At 48.0% G+C, this 17,693-nt stretch overlaps 1 protein-coding gene across 1 annotated transcript in view; it reads left to right on the top strand.

Annotated features, from left to right (window-relative positions):
* F8 (coagulation factor VIII) overlaps window positions 1-17,693 on the top strand; it is a 463,887-nt gene that overhangs the window by 409,837 nt on the left and 36,357 nt on the right. Inside the window, exon 22 of the mRNA XM_069212149.1 lies at window positions 11,130-11,285. Within this exon, the coding sequence (XP_069068250.1) occupies window positions 11,130-11,285 (156 nt within the window). The remainder of the gene's footprint in view (window positions 1-11,129; window positions 11,286-17,693) is intronic.

Here is a 17,693-nt window from a genome sequence, read left to right as displayed (position 1 = left end):
GGTAGAGCCATAAGAAATTCCCTGTACAAATGGACATAATGGGATGTTACCAAGTTTGCGATGCCATAGATTGGACATTTCAATCATATTAAGTCTGAAATTTCTGTGATTTTGAATGATTACCTAGTCAGCACTTTACCTTATTATAGTTAGATACCCAAACTCACAAATGATTATTGGGTTGCCCTTTAATTTGAAATACTATGAGAAAATGGAGGCACATTTGCCCAGGAACAAACAATGCCATCAAGAAGGGAAGTTGGTATGAAAATGCAGTGCTCATGGTTTCATCCACAGTCGAAAATGTAGCCGTAACCCCTAATTAGTCATCCTAGTGTAAATCTCTTGGAAGTCACCAACTGTGACTCCTTTAAGTTGAACCCCTTAAAGTTGAACCATCATCTGCACCCAATATCGCCTCAGCAACACCCATTGGCTTAGAATTCCACATCGAGACTGCATCAACAAACACACAGGTGGAATTGCTATAGTCCACAAAGACACCATCCACTGAACCACCACCACCCGGATCATGGAGAATCTCAACTTCCAGCTCCACACCGAATGCGAAACCACCATCAAAGGCTCCCTAGCCTACAGACCACTGGGGGCCTCATCCCAACTTCTGTGATGCCAGTCCCGATTTCATCTCCCTGCTCGCCTCTGACTCCAAACACTACATTTTCCTTGGTGACCTCAATTTTCACTTTGATGACCGCAACAACACCAACACCGCTTACCTCCTCAAAAGCATGGGCAGCATCGGCCTCACCCAGCTTGTCACCAACCCCACCCACACCGAAGGAAACACATTCAACCTCATCCTCACGACCAGTGACAGAGTCGAGTACAGCCATGTCACCGAGCTGACCTGGACTGGCCACACCATCATCTACTTCACCATTGCAGGACCCCCAGACACCACCACCAAGCCACCCAGCACCACCCACCGGAACTGTAACAAAGTATCAGAAAGCCAGTGGTCCTTAACACCACCCACCCCTGCACCAAAACCAACCTTCAACGGGAGGTCAAGAGCTCCTCCACATGGATCACGGATTAAACTGACAGAACTGCCCCCTTCCAACCCACTAAACTCAAGAGATGTTCCAATCAGGCCAGCTGGTACATCCAAGAACTGAGTACCACCAAACAAAATTGCTGATGTGTCATTGTCTTTTGGGTCGCCTGCAAAGAGCCCACAGACCGTGCCTTCTTCAAGACCTTCCTCAACCTATACCACCAACTCCTGAAAGAGACGAAAAGAAGCACTGCATCAAAGCCAATTGAAACCACAGCAAAGAACTCTTCAACGTCATCAGAGAATTCTCCAACCCATCATCCATTAAAAACATCATCACCCCCTCCCAGGAACTCTGCGATATCCTGGAGGACTTCTTCCATGTCAACATCTCCTCCATGTGCAAAAACTTCCCACACCATCCCACCACTGCCAGAACCCTGAGCCTACTTGCGCCAACAGACACAAGCCCAAACCTCATGCTCACCACCTGGAATCAGCTCACCCCCTCAACACCACTGCCGTCTTGCGTTCCGTTCACTCAGGATCAGCTATGGACCTCTGCCCCACCACATTTACAACCTTGGGAGCAAGAAATCAGCATTGAACTCACCACCATCCTCAATGCATCCATCACCAAGGCCACGTTCAAGGGGGAACGGAAACACACAGAGGTCAAACCTCGCCTCAAAAAACCCTCCACCGACCCCAGTGAACTCAAGCACTGTCATCCCATGTACCTGCTCCCTTTCCCCGACAAAGTCTTCGAAAAAGTCATCAACCACCAACTAATGGAGGACCTGGAAAGCAACAACATGCTGGACACCTCACAATCCTGATTTCGCTTGAACCACAGCACCGAAACCGCCCTGATCACGGCGACTGACGACATCAGGACCTTTCTTGACTGGGAAGGACTGGCAGCCCTGATCCTCATCGACCTATCAGCACCTTTTGACACTGTATCCCATCACACGCTCCTCAAGAGGCTTCACCACACTGGAATCCAAGTAGACGCCCTCAAAATAATTGCTACTTCCTCACCAGCAGAACCCAGAGAATCCACCTAACTTCTTTCATCTTGGAAACTAAGAACAACATCTCCAGTGTCCCTCATGGCTAGTTCCTCAGCCCTACTTTGTTCAACACTTACATGACCACCTTAGCCAGAATCGTCAGAAACCATAGACTAAACATCATATCCTACGCAGACCACACTCAGCTCATCCTCTCTCTCTCAGAAAACCCATCCACCACCATGCCCAACTTCCGCAGGTGTATGACAGGCATCGCCAACTGGATGAGAGACAACTGCCTAAAACTTAACACAGACAAGATGAAAGTTCTGGTCTTCGGAAACAACACCTCCCCGTGGAGTGAATCCTGGTAGCCTTCAGAACTGGGACTCTCGCCCACACCGACCAACCACGCCCGCAACATTGGAGTTATCCTTGATAACAAACTCTCTATGAGAACCCAGATCAACGCAGTCTCCTCCACCTGCTTCTTCACCATCCACATGCTCCGTAAGATCTTCAAATGGCTCCCATCAACACCAGATGAACTGTCACACAATCCCTCGTCACCAGCTGGCTGGAGCCCAAGAATGTTAGAATTTTATAAAGCGCTTGGTTACTCTATTCAGAGTGTCCCTGTGCTAAGGAATCATACACCATGAAAGCCTGGGACTGCAAAACTCCAGTTTACACTTGCCAGACAAGTCAATATCTTTAACGTTTCATAAAAGGTGAATTTGCAGTTTTCCTGCCTTAGATCAAGTGGAAGAGTATTCCTCAGTTTACAGGGCTGAGGGTTATTGACGTATGACACGATTTTAAAGCCAAAACACTTGATCACCTTAGCTAGGGGGCACAAAAAAAGACTGAACAACATAGGGCTCAGTTTGGAACCCTGAGGCACACCTTGCTGCAGTGGGAAAACCTCAGAAGAGAAGGGTTGTTGTATTATCTGGAAGGTACTGTTCTAAAGGAAGGAGGTCAGCCATCTCAAAGCTGTGCCACCGACATGGTATGACCACAGTCGGTTCGAGCAGAAGGTTGTGGGAAACGGTGTTGACCGCTGCACTTAGGTCTAGCATCATCAGCGCCGCAGTATGGCCTTTGTTAGCAATGAGTCTGAGAGACTCAGAGGCTAACAGCTGCGCAGATTCCATGCTGTACTATGGACGGAATCCAGATTGAGTCTCATGCAAAAGACCTTTGGACTCAGTAACGTTCATCAGCTGGTGATTCATATATTCTTCTGCTATTTTAGCAAAGAGCTGCAGCAGAGAAATAGGTCTGACATTTTCTGGTTTAGCTGGATCTAGCATGGATTTTTGCAGGATAGGAACAATAGTGGCATTTTTCCATTTCAGGGGAATCTGGCCTGTTGTGAAGGACAGGATAAGCAGATCACAGAGTCCCGTAAGAATACCCTCCATGTCCTGCAACAAGATCATGGGCGAGGCTGGATCAGTCGACGCACCTGATTTTACTTTACGTACCACAGTCCACAATTCTGTCAAAGACAGTGCCTTAATCCTGATGAAACCCTCCCCGGAATCAGAGGGGGAGAACCTAGATTCTAGACTGCCAGCTTCCCTGATTTGCTGAGAGAAAGTGGCATAGATCTTAGACAATTTATCTGAGAAGAATTGGGCAATCCGGTTACAGTTATCCACTGAAGGGATAGTGTGAGCTGAGACATGCTCGAAAGGAGGATAGATTTTATTATAGAGAATTTTACGGGAGGAGTTCTGACACTCAAGCGTTTTACAGATCTTTTTAAGTGCCAACAGTTCTCCATTAAGTCATTCGGCCAAGGGATTGGAGCAGACGACAGTGCAAGTAGTCAGTGGTTCGATACTGCCCAATGCCTTGCTGATCCAGTTTCAAATTGAGCATTTGCTCTGTTAACACAATCACTAAGAGTAGAGTGGGGAGCCCTCAGAGCCTCCATAAAGGAGGCCGATCTAACCTTGGCCCACTTCTGCATTCTATACTGCCGACCTCAGGGCAGAGGTAGCAGAGGAGAGGACATCCTAATCGAGAAAGGAAGGACAAAATGGTCCAACCGTACCACAGGTAGGGGATGGTCAATGCCCACACAAGGGGAATGAGCAAATATCAGATCCAAAGTATGCCCAATCCTATGCAGCGGAGCATGAGCCATTTTGGGCAAAATGGAGAGCTTCTAGGTCGTCCATGAGTGAGGCGGCCATGTGGCTCAAGGTGTCCTCAAAATGCAGGTTGAGGTCGCCTAAGATGATAAAATTAGAATAGCGAAGAGCAAAATAGGATGCAATATCTGCAAAGGCACTTATAAATTGCGAGGCCGAACCAGGAGGGCAACAGATCAAAAGGTCCACCAAGGTACAATTGACAGAGAGAGTTAGATTAAATAAGGCAGCCTTACTGCCCTTGATCTTAATTTCTGCAAAGGTGCATGGGAGAGATTAATTGACAATTAACACAATCCCTCCTCCCCTTTGATACAGTCTATCCAGCCTCACTAAAGCATAACCCTGTGGAATTGCGAACAGAATATCAGGGAACGACTCGGCTGATAGCCATGTTTTGACTGATAGTCTGTAAGAGAGTCAAATATTTGAGCCTTATGCTTTGGGAGGGAGCGGCAATTTAGAGCAAAGCATTTAGCAGTGTGGGAGATGTAAATGTCCTTAACTCCGTTAGGTGCGCCAGTGATTGGTTTTGTGAGACTAAAACTGCACTTACCACATACTGTGTCGCCCTTAGAAATAACCATCAAATATAGACAGTCCATCCTCTCAGCAGGAGCAAGAGACAGGATCTTCTTGGCGGGGTAGCACTTATAGTCTGACTTAGAATAGGCAGGGGTCCTGGACCCTGGCACTGTCCAGGAGCAGACGGGTGCAGACAGGCTAGCCTTAGGTGTGCCCCCGGCATGCCATCTCTGCGCCCGCTACTCTTCCGTGCAGCTATCATGTTTAAATAACCCACCTGTAAGGCAACATAGATGCAGAGATCAAGGAGGGCCAACAAATAGCCGACTTGAGCCCAGCTGCTCCGCTACTACCTGGCAGGCTACCCTCCCAGATGAAGCTCCTGAAAAGGAACGGCAAAAAATAAAAGAAAGAAGCAAGATAATTGGGGGAAACCTAAACAAATAAATCAAACAAAATTTAAAACTGGTGCGGCATGACCTAAGATGGCCGCGAACCGGGACAGGAGGCCGGCAACTTCAGTGCCTAGTGTGCTACTAGGAAATTAAAAGTATTGGAGCCATCAGAGTCAGCTCAGAGAGAAGCAGGTAAGTCAGCATACCTTACAAGGTGGAATCCACTGCCTCTGCACAGCTATCATTGTTTAAATAGCCCGACCATAAAGGGGTATGTTTAAGATGAAGTAGACGCAGACATCAATGAGTATGCCCTCTATATAGGAATCGCTTCTCACCTCCTCAAAAGACTACAGACAATACGGAATGCAGTGGCTAGACTCATCCTTGACCTACCCAAGCGGACCCACATCACCCATCATCTCAGGAAGCTCCACAGGCTCCCAATTCAGAAGAAAGGTCAATTCAAGATGTTGACCCGCACCTAGAAGGCCCTTCACAACAGGGGACCATCATTCATCAATCACTGTCTGAACTTCCACCAACCCTTCAGACACCTGCCATCGACTCCATCTCCCTCGCTCCGCCCCCTCCCCTGTATCTGTCTTAGCAACCGTGGAGAAGACTCCTCCTGCTTCCTCAGTGTGAAATCCTGGAAGGAACTCCCCTTCACCTACGCTATCATTCTTGCTGCTTGCGTTCAGGCAAGGACTGGCTGTTAAACTGGTCCTCCATCGCAGCAGGGTGCTCAGTGCCTGGATACCCTCATAGGTTACAAGTTGTGCTTTATAAATACCCTTTGATTTGATTTGAAAGCAGACGTTTCCCAGACACCAAGATTTAACTGGACATTGAAAAGAGCCACAAGTTGTGTACTTGTAGCCCAACGAGGGATGGGTGAGGGTGGCACATGTGCAAAACATTCAATAATATTCTGAGCTTGGGGCTCACACAAAAAATGTTAGTAGTTTCAGGCACCTGGGTAGAAAGTGTCACTTACCATTGGCAAATGGGTCTACTGTGAGAATCTTCTGGCACATAGACCTGCAGAATGAGAAGTCTCCGGCATACAGTCCAGCTGTGTGAGATGCCTCCAGCACAGATACTGTGAGAAATTTCTGGCACACAGCCCTACCGTGTGAAAAGCTTCTGACACACAGACCTACGGTGTGAGAAATTCTGTGTGAGAAGCTTCTTGCACACAGATTTACTCTGTGAGAAGCTTCAGACACACAAAACTACTGTGTGAGAAGCTTCCTGCACACAAAACTACTGTGTGAGAAACCTCCGTCACACAAAACCACTGTGTGAGAAGCAAGCTTCCTGCACACAAAACTACTGTGTGAGAAACTTCCTGCACACAAAACCGCTGTGTGAGAAGCTTCCAGCACACAAAACCACTGTGTGAGAAGCTTCCTGCACACAGCACCACTGTGTGAGAAGCTTCCTGCACACAACACCACTGTGTGAGAAGCCTCCATCACACAAAACCACTGTGTGAGATGCCTCCATCACCCAAAACCACTGTGTGAGAAGCTTCCAGCACACAAAACCGCTGTGTGAGAAGCTTCCTGCACACAAAACTACTGCGTGAGAAGCTTCCAGCACACAAAACCACTGTGTGAGAAGCCTCCGTCACAAAACTGTACTGTGTGAGAAGCTTCCAGCGCATAGATTTACAGTGTGAAAAGCTTCCGCCACACAAACCTGCTATGTGAAAAATGTGAGGCATAAAAATCAAGGTAATGGATGAATGCTTAAATTAATCTCAGTCACTGGCAATCACTCAGAGACACATCCCAATCTCTGCTCCAATGGGAACCGTCCATCTGGAACTTCCAAGCCAGGTCCTCCCTGAACCGGAACACAATAAACTCTTAACTGGTTTCACAGTTATTAAGCTGATCAGCAGGTATTTGTTGATTCCAGAGGCACAGTGAGCATGGGGCCTATGTCTAAGCATACCCATCACACTTACGGCATCAAAAAAACAATAGATGGATGGAATGTTTAAAATAATCTCAGCCACTGGTGATTGTGCTAAACCGCATCCCAAATCATTCCTTCTGCACACTATCCTTCTTCACTTTGGAACAAGCCATATGCAAATCAGTCTTGACCCTGCTCCAGTCGGAACAGTCCAGCCCAAGCTGCCAGGGCAGATCCTCCCTGAACAGGAACACAAGCAACACATGACTGGATTAGTCCTGTTTTGGGTTCATAAGCCAAGTAGCTGGGTTCTATTAGAATAGTGTGTGCGGGCCTCACATCTGGGCATACACAGCCCACTTAGGGCGTCTCACTGATGTATACAAGAAAGTGATGGATGGAATGCCTGAATTAATCTCAGCCATTGGTAATCACTTAGGTCGCATCGCAGTTCATCGTTATTTTGCACACTGCCACCTCAGTTTGGACCCAGCTATATGCAAATCAGTCTTGACCCTGCACCAATGGGAACAGTCCACCTCGAACTGCCAGGCCATGCAAATCAGTCTTGCCACTACAGCTCTAGAAAGGATCCTGCCCAAACTAACAGTCCAGCCCGATCTACCTAGGCTAGGGAAGGCAGAAACCTAGGCACTGGGTTGGATTCAGGTTTAAAGATTACTCCCCATGCAAGAAGCTGCCTCCACCTCTTTTCTCACCCTGAGACTGTTGGGGGACATTTCTCCTATTGATGGCAAAACTCTTGGTATTCACGTAAGTATTCCAGCTAGATTAGGCTATAGAAATTACATTTTAACCTGGGTTGCCCAACTCTTTGATCAATAAACTTTAGATATACTAAAACATCGCTACTCGACTGCCATTGGGCATGAGAACAACTGAAAGATTGTGTTGCACATTGTAAAGCTGCATTGGGTCCCATTAGCCAAGAGAGTCTCTTTTGTAGTCTTTTGAATGATTCACAAAGCCATCCAAGCAGCTGGACCCAAAGTATCTTCAAAATGAAATTTTTGCTCATACCCACTTGAACTCTGAAGGAGCACTAACTAGGTGTACCTTAATGTTAGGTATTTCAGATGCCCCTGCTCAGGTGGCTGCTCCTTCTGTTATAAGGGTACAGTTTGGGGTAACTTCTTCTGGCTCCCTTTGCACTGAAGCAAGAATGGCCAGCTTGCAGCAAGAGACTGTTAGATGGGTGATCCAAGAGCCAGGACACCCTACATATATAATTGTTCAAAATTGATTAAATTGCATTAAAATATAAATTTCTCAAATGTGTTTACATTAAGTTTCACAAATCTTAACCTGCACTTATAAAGTATTTAACACAGATATACATTAATAAGAGGTTAAAACTGCCTTTTCCATCTAATAAAAAACAATGATGAACTGATTAAGACTTTGGCCCTCATTACGACCTTGGCGGACGGCTGAAGCCACCCGCCAAGATCGGACCGCCGGGCGGCCGCCAATGCAGCCGCACCCCCGCCGCGGCCATTTGGAGATCCCCGCTGGGCCGCAACACTGGAGCCAGCTCCAAATGGAGCCGGCGGTGTTGTGGCCGTGCGACGGGTGCAGTTGCACCCGTTGCGCTTTTCACTGAATATGTGTTCAGAACTTAGGTATGGTGATGGTGTTCACAGTAAAAAAAATCTATATTCAGTGAGTGTCTTATAAACCTTATGGGGGTCATTACGACCCTGGCGGTCGGCATTAATATGGTGGTAAGTACTGCCAACAGGCTGTTATGCTGAAGCCAACCCGCCAATGTATCAGTCCGACCGCCACGGCGGTAACAGCCGCCGGGCTGGAGATATCCATCTCCAGCCCGGCGGCCGTCATTGTTCTGCCTGCGGGATTATGACCCTGCCTACCGCCATGGTTTCCGTGGCGTTCGTACCGCCACAAAAACCATGGCGGTAGCCATTATCAGTGACAGTGAATTCCTGCCCCTGTCACTGATAGGGGTCTCCCCCCTCCCTCTCTAGTTACCCCCCCACCTCTCCAAAGCCCTCGCCACCCCCCTACATTCACACCTCTCTTCACATACACACACACGCATACACACATCCATTCCCACATGCTTTCACGCATGCATACATCCTTTCACACACACATCTGCACAAACTTTCAAACATACATGCAGACATGCAGACATGCATTCACATAACACAACATGCACGCACTCACACCTCCATACATGCACAAACGCATTCAACACCCAACACACACCTGTATCAATGCACACACAAACATTCACCCCCCCCCACACACACACACACACAACACCCCCCTCCCCTATCGGAGACCCGGCTTACATGTGTTCAGGGGGGTCTGCTGGCAGGAGATGGGACAGGGCGCTGCTGCCACTAGCAGCGCCCGCCAGCAGAACTCCACCAGGCCGTATTATTGGTCATAATATGGCTGGCGGGGGTCTACTGGCATGGCGCTGCTGGTGGCAGCAGCGCAACCTTAACGCCATCCGCCGGCATGGCCACAGCTGGATTTCCGCCATTCTTGTGGCGGAAATCCGGCTGCGGTCATAATACGGCGGACGGCTGATAGCAGCGCCGACGGTCTTTTGGCGGCAGTAGGCAGTTTTTAGTGCCATTGTCATAATGAGGGCCTATGAGTCCAGTACTCCACAGCCTCATCACAAATGCATGTCCAGTTTCTATTGTATGGTCAGTCTGGAAACTAAAATCAGTCTAGGCAGAAATGATTAATCCAGCCCCACACTGCAGGGGAGGCCACTAGAATGAAGCCAGGGACTTTCATAGTTGGGCCATGGCGGACCCACCTCCTCTAAAAGCACCCTAGCCTGCAGCCCGCTGGGAAGATGCCAGAGTGGAAGAATGGCCAATCCTGCCTTCATTATCAAATAGTTTTGTACAGGAAAATAAGTCCAGCAGGGTTCAAGGCGATGCACAAAGATTGGGAGCAGAAAATGGGCAACAGGGAAACTAATACAATAGAGGTGCAGTTCAAGAGTTGAATGGGAAACATTACATCTTTTAAAAATGGAGGGGTGAGATGCATTGCATTTCTGCAAACGTAGGTTACATTTTATTTAACAAAAAAGACAAGCAATCATTGCAAAACCTATAAGTGCTGAAATGGTCATGGGATTTTGGGCAGGCCTTTGTTGTTACAGCAAAAACTGTAAATGTAGATGTCATGGGGTGCTTGGGTTGGACTCTGTAGGCAATAAAAAATCCAGGACTATTACTGAGATGGTCATGGGGTGGTGGGAAGGACTATGTTGGTCATGAAGAAGTCGGGACTGCTTAGATGGTGATGGGGTGGTGGTGAGGGCTATGTTTGTAATGAAGGATAGGAATGCTGAGATGGTCATGGGGTGGTGAGGGCTATGTTTGTAATGAGAGGGTAGGAATGCTGAGATGGTCATGGGGTGGTGGGAAGGACTATGTTGGTCATGAAGAAGTCGGGACTGCTTAGATGGTGATGGGGTGGTGGTGAGGGCTATGTTTGTAATGAGAGGGTAGGAATGCTGAGGTGGTCATGGGGTGGTGGCGAGGGCTATGTTTGTAATGAAAGGGTAGGAATGCTGAGATGGTCATGGGGTGGCAGGAAGGACTATGTAATGAGAGGGTAGGAATGCTGCGATTGCCATAGGGTGGTAGAAAGGACTATGTTTGTAATGAGAGGGTAGGAATGCTGAGATGGTCATGGGGTGATGAGGGGGACGATGCTGGTATTGAAAAGGTTAGAAATGCTGAAATGATCCTCTGGTGTTTCCATATTATTCTGTTGCTGCCGGGAATGCTGTGAGTGATGTAATAATTACAAAATTGTGGTGGGGTGATTGTTTACTCTGCAGCTGTGACTATTGAGAGAATAAGATGTTGTTGATACCTTGAAAGCACTAGGTAATATTGATGGGAGCCTGTGTTCTGTTTGTTAGTGTGTGTGAATGGTTGATGAACTGAGGTGTTTTCTAGTGGAATGTTTTACATCCACAATACTAGTAAAATAGCAAGAGTGTGCCTCAAGGAGCTATTGCCTTGTTGTAATGAACTATACTCACTTTCCACAGGTCGACCTTCTGCGTTCAATGCTCATTCATGGCATAAAGACTCAGGGGGCCCGTCAGCGCCTCTCCAGTCTCTACATCTCCCAGTTCATCATCTTTCACAGCCAGGATGGGAAGAGGTGGAGGCGCTATAGAGGAAACTCCACAAACTCTCAAATGGTGAGTAAACGGTCTTGTGCTCGGTGGAGGATGAGATGTTGACACCAGAAACAAACTCAACTAGATCTGCGCAGGGAATCATAGTAGAAAAGATGGAGCTGTGTGCTCTCCTTGAAGCATGTCTATCACTAGGGGGTGACCAAGTACCAAGATGGATAGCTTTTGTGGACCTGCTTGAGTCCCTTGATTGAGTCACAGGCATCCCTCAATGGATGGACTGCTCCACCTATCTCTTGTGATGCGACAGTATGTGTGTGATTTTAGTGACATACGTTAGTGAAGGCACATGTTCCTGCTCTTGTCTCCATCCAAGGACCACCAGCGCTGCCTCTGAAGCTTCCTTCAAGGCATAGAAAGTCTGTTGCTGTTTGGAAGCTGCTTAGAAGGCACATCTCATTTGTCAGGAAGAGGACTTTCTTTGTTTCTTCACTAGACTTTGGAACCCCCTAGATGGCAGCTGAGGAATAAGAAGACCAGTCATGTAGGAGGCTGGCCTGGCTTGTAGTGGGTACCAGAGGTACTTACACTCTGCACCAGGGCCAGTTATCCCTTATTAGTGTAGAAGTTGTGTCTAGCAGCTTAGGCTGATAGAAAAGGGTAGCTTAGCAGAGCAGCTTAGGCTGAACTAGGAGACGAGTGAAGCTCCTACTATACCACTGGTGTCATATGCACAATATCACAAGAAAACACAATACACAGAAGTACTAAAAATAAAGGTACTTTATTTTTATGACAATATGCCAAAAGTATCTCAGTGAGTACCCTCGGTATGAGGATAAGAAGTATACACAAGATATATGTACACAAACCAAAATTATGTAGGTAATAGGAAAAGGAAGTAATGCAAGCAATGTAAAGTTACAGTAGATAACCATATACTCCAAAAGTGGAATGCGAACCACGAATGGACCCCCAAACCTATGTGAGCTTGTAGAGGATTGCTGGGACTGTAAGAAAACAGTGAGGGTTAGAAAAATAGCCCACCCCAAGACCCTGAAAGGTAGGTGTAAAGTGCACCTACTACCCCCAGAGAGCACAGAAGTCGTGATAGGGGGATTCTGCAGGAAGGACAAACACCAGCAATGCAACAACAGTGGATTTCCAGACCTGAGTACCTGTAAGACAAGGGGACCAAGTCCAAGAGTCGCAACAGTGTCGAGAGTGGGCAGGAGCCCAAGAAATGCCAGCTGAGGGTGCAAGGAAGCTGCCACCTTTTGGAAGAAGCTTGGTGTTCTGCAAGATCAAAGAGGACTAGGAACTTCTCCTTTGGAGGATGGATGTCCCACGTCGTGAAGAAGCTTGCAGAGGTGTTCCCACGCAGAAAGACCGCAAACAAGCCTTGCTAGCTGCAAAGGTCGCGGTTAGGGTTTTTGGATGCTGCTGTGGCCCAGGAGGGACCAGGATGTCGCCACTTGGATGAAAAGACAGAGGGGGCGCCCAGCAAGTCAGGGAGCCCTCACAAAAGCAGGCAGCACCCGCAGAAGTACCTGAACAAGCACTTAGAAGAAAAGTGAACTGGAGTCCACCCAAAGTCACAATAGGGAGTCCCACGACGCCAGAGGACAACTCATTAGGTTGTGCACTGCAGGTTAGAGTGTCGGGGACCCAGGCTTGGATGTGCACAAAGGAAATCCTGGAAGAGTGCACAGGAGCCGGAGCAGCTGCAAATCACGCAGTACCCAGCAATGCAGTCTAGCGTGGGGAGGCAAGGACTTACCTCCACCAAACTTGGACTGAAGAGTCACTGTACTGTGGGAGTCACTTGGACAGAGTTGCTGAGTTCCAGGGACCATGCTCGTCGTACTGAGAGGGGACCCAGAGGACAGGTGATGCAGTCTGCGGTTGCAGGGGGAAGATTCCGTCGACCCACGGGAGATTTCTTCAGAGCTCCTGGTGCAGAGAGGAGGCAGGCTACCCCCAGAGCATGCACCACCAGGAAACAGTCGAGAAATCCGGCAGGCTGAAGTGATACAAGGTTGCTAGTAGTCGTCTTGCTACTTTGTTGCGGTTTTGCAGGAGTCCTGAGCAGTCAGCGGTCGCTCCTTTGGCAGAAGGTGAAGAGGGAGATGCAGAGGAACTCTGATGAGCACTTGCATTCGTTATCTGGTAAGATCCTCAAAGCATAGACCATAAATAGCCAGAAAAGCAGGTTTGGCTACCTAGGAAGGAGGATTGGCTACCAAGAGAGGTAAGAGCCTATCAGAAGGAGCCTCTGACGCCACGTGCTGGCACTGGCCACTCAGAGCAGTCCAGTGTGCCACAAACACCTCTGTTTCCAAAATGGCAGAGGTCTGGGACACACTGGAGGAGCACTGAGCACCTCCCAGGGGAGGAGCAGTTCAGGGGAGTGGTCACTCCCCTTTCCTTTGTCCAGTTTCGCACCAGAGCAGGGCTGGGGGATCCCTGAACCGGTGTAGACTGGCTTATGCAGAGATGGGCACCATCTGTGCCCATCAAACCATTTCCAGAGGCTGGGGGAGGCTACTCCTCCCCAGCCTTCACACCTATTTCCAAAGGGAGAGGGTGTTACACCCTCTCTCAGAGGAAGTCCTTTGTTCTGCCTTCCTGGGCCAGGGCTGCCTGGACCCCAGGAGGGCAGAAACCTGTCTGAGGGGTTGGCAGCAGCAGCTGCAGTGGAGACCCTGGAAAGGCAGTTTGGCAGTACCCGGGTTCTGTGCTAGAGACCCGGGGGATCATGGAATTGTCACCCCTATGCCAGAATGACAATTCTATGATGTTAGACATGTTACATGGCCATGTTCGGAGTTACCATTGTGATGCTGTACATAGGTACTGACCTATGTACAGTGCACGCGTGTAATGGTGTCCCCACACTCACAAAGACCGTGGACTTTGCCCTGAACGATGTGGGGGCACCTTGGCTAGTGCCAGGGTGCAAACACACTAAGTAAATTTGCACCCAACCTTCACAAGGTGAAGGTTAGACATATAGGTGACTTATAAGTTACTTAAGTGCAGTGGTAAATGGCTGTGAAATAACGTGGAGGTTATTTCACGCAGGCTGCACTGGCAGGCCTGTGTAAGAATTGTCAGAGCTCCCTATGGGTGGCAAAAGAAATGCTGCAGCCCATAGGGATCTCCTGGAACCCCTATACCCTGGGTACCTCAGTACCATATACTAGGGAATTATATGGGTGTACCAGTATGCCAATGTGAATTGGTAAATTTAGTCACTAGCCTGTTAGTGACAAATTTGGAAAGCAGAGAGAGCATAACCACTGAGGTTCTGGTTAGCAGAGCCTCAGTGAGGCAGTTAGGCGTCACACAGGGAACACATACATATAGGCCACAAACACATGAGCACTGGGGTCCTGGCTAGCAGGGTCCCAGTGACACATAACAAACATACTGACAACATAGGGTTGTCACTATGAGCACGGGGCCCTGGCTAGCAGGATCCCAGTGAGACAGTGAAAACACCTTGACATATGCTCACAAACAGGCCAATAGTGGGGGTAACAAGGCTAAAAAGAGGCTACTTTCTCACAAGTCATAGCAGCTAGGTTGGTGACTGGTACTGATGGCCGTGTCAGAAATTCAACCTACAAGCTTGTTTTCCATAAGGCTCATTCAGTATATATTGTGCCTGTCAAAACTGAATATTCATCTCCCACTATACTTCACCAACTGGCCAAGGAATTCAGTGTATGACTTCCACAGGGTTATCAACTCTTGGATTTGTAAAGTCACCGGGTAGCTCCATGTCTTCAGGAACTCCTTAGTCCAGTCCAGATTTTTGCTATGCAGACCTCTTCAGTCTGCAGTTTCATTCCAGTTTGTTCACTTGATTGCTCTGGGTTATTACATGAAAGCTCAGGACTGGAGAACTGTGATGCCATGGAGCTGTCTTGTAACCTCATCGCACGCGTGGCCTGTGGGTTCTTTGATGGTGCTACTGAAAGGGCTCATCGTTTACCATCAGCTTTAGATAGCATACACCACTGTAAAGCCAGTGCATTGAGTAACAGTTTTGTTGAAGGAAGGCTATTATCCTTTGCAGTCTCTGTATCTCCTCCCTAGATTTAAAACATTTTTAGTTGAATTTTCATAGTCACAATTTTAAAGGGACCATGGTGAAAAAACACGAGGACCAGGTGATTTCCAGATGAGGAAAAAAATAGTACAATTTATTAACCACAGATGTGCATGGCCTTTATCCACCTAGGCTACCATGGCAACCCTAGGAAGTTAGATTCATGGACACATTCGGAGGGGCATAGCCACACTGGCTAACATGAGGACCCTAGGCAGTGGGATGCAGGGACATGGGATGGATGGACACTTCCACACTGGCTAACATGAGAACCCTGGGCAGTGGGATGCAGGGACATGTGATGGATGGACGCTTCCACACTGGCTAACATGACAACCCTAGGCAGTGGGGTGAAGGTACATGGGATGGATGGATGGACACTTCCACACTGGCTAACATGAGAACCCTGGGCATTGGGATGCAGGGACATGGGATGGATGGACGCTTTCACACTGGCTAACATGAGAACCCTTGGCAGTGGGGTGAAGGTACATGGGATGGATGGATGGACGCTTCCACACAGGCTAACATGAGAACCCAGGGCAGTGGGATGCAGGGGCATGGGATGGATGGACGCTTCCACACTGGCTAATATGAGAACCCTTGGCAGTGGGATGCAGGGACATGGGATGGATGGACGCTTCCACACTGGGTAACATGACAACCCTTGACAGTGGGATGCACTGACATGGGACAAAAGGATGCTTGCACACTGGCTACCATGAGAACCCTTGGCAGTGGGATGCAGGGACATGGGATGGTTGGACGCTTCCACATTGGCTAACATGACGTGCATGGCTGCATCCACCTGGGCTACCATGGCAACCCTAGGAAGTTGGATTTATGGACACATTCGGAGGGGCATAGCCACACTGGCTAACATGAGGACCCTAGGCAGTGGGATGCAGGGACATGGGATGGATTGACGCTTCCACATTGGCTAACATGAGAACCCTTTGCAGTGGGATGCAGGGACATGGGATGGATGGATGGACGCTTCCACACTGGCTAACATGACAACCCTAGGGAGTGGGATGCACAGACATTGGATTTAAGCTGCTCTTCCACAGTAATCTGTGGCAATGATTTCTGGAAGGTACCCATGCAAGGGGGTATTCCTCTGAATCAAGCACAGGGTGGTTGTGGTCTTACACCCTTCTCCTACGACAGCACGCAGCATGTGACCAGGATCTAGAGTGAGCTGCTGTGGTGTACCCAGCTTGGGGAGTTCAACCCCTCTAAGTGAAACGGAGGGTGGTTGCGATTTGACAATACCTTCCTTTAGGACAATCGTCAACACATTGTCCATCTCAACATAAAGTTGACCATCCACCACTTCTCTTCCACGGTGTTCCAGGATTCACAATGTGTGTAATTATTTTATTGCATAGCGAGTGCATGAGTGAGATTATAACTTCAATAAACAAACACAGAGAAGCATTTGGAATATTGGGGCCTGATTTAGAGTTTAGTGGAGGGGTTACTCCATCACAAACATAACAGATATCCTGTCCACCGTATCACGATTTCATGATAGCCTAGGGAACTTGTAATATGTGATAAAGTAACCCCTCAACCAGACTCATTAGTCCCTGCGTCTTTTGTAATTGAATAAAAGAGAGAAGTAGACATTTCATGAGCTTCCTGATAGAATGATGTTACTCCCTTGTCCGTCCTTACGTTTGCCTCACTGAATGATGCCTGCAGATATTTTTTACTTAAATCCAATAAAGAGGGGCATAAACAAATAATGTGATCAATGGATATGTCTTTGGGATCGGGATATACATCGGTCTAAATCTTAAATACCTGGTTTTACAAACACCATCTAGGTTGGAGTGTAATTATTCCTGATTTGTTGTGAAACAACTTTGAGTTATGTAGCCTGAATGCTTAGAAGTCTACAACATGGCCATTTAAAGCCACGTAAAGTGGATTTGCATGGCTTCAAAAATGTGTCTTAAGGTTTGCGTCACTCTTGAACCAAGATGCATCGTGCAAGAGTGACACAAACTGGGTCATAAATATGTCCCTTAGACGTTAGCGGCTAAGCTGACCCAATGGGTGGATGTCACGTGGTGCATGAGTAGATCGACTGGACGTAGATTTGAAAAGAGTCATCTATATACCCGGCCGTGGCCCCAGTCTACATGCCGAGGGAGATTTCTCACCTGTAATTCATCTACTTCCACTGTAGGTAGATTTCATGTGTATTGTCCTAGGAGAACTGTGCACTGGGCTCCCCTTGAGGTGGATAGATGTGCAGTTGCTGCTCCTATGTCATTGGTTACTACAGTGACCTACTATCAAGTCAAATGGTGTTTCATTTTACATCCTGTGAGATGATAGGTTGA

Source organism: Pleurodeles waltl, chromosome 10 (assembly GCF_031143425.1).
Source record: "Pleurodeles waltl isolate 20211129_DDA chromosome 10, aPleWal1.hap1.20221129, whole genome shotgun sequence".
Classification (NCBI taxonomy): Eukaryota; Metazoa; Chordata; class Amphibia; order Caudata; family Salamandridae; genus Pleurodeles; species Pleurodeles waltl.
Note: the sequence above shows the minus strand (reverse complement) of the source record. Positions and strands in the feature narration are given on the sequence as shown.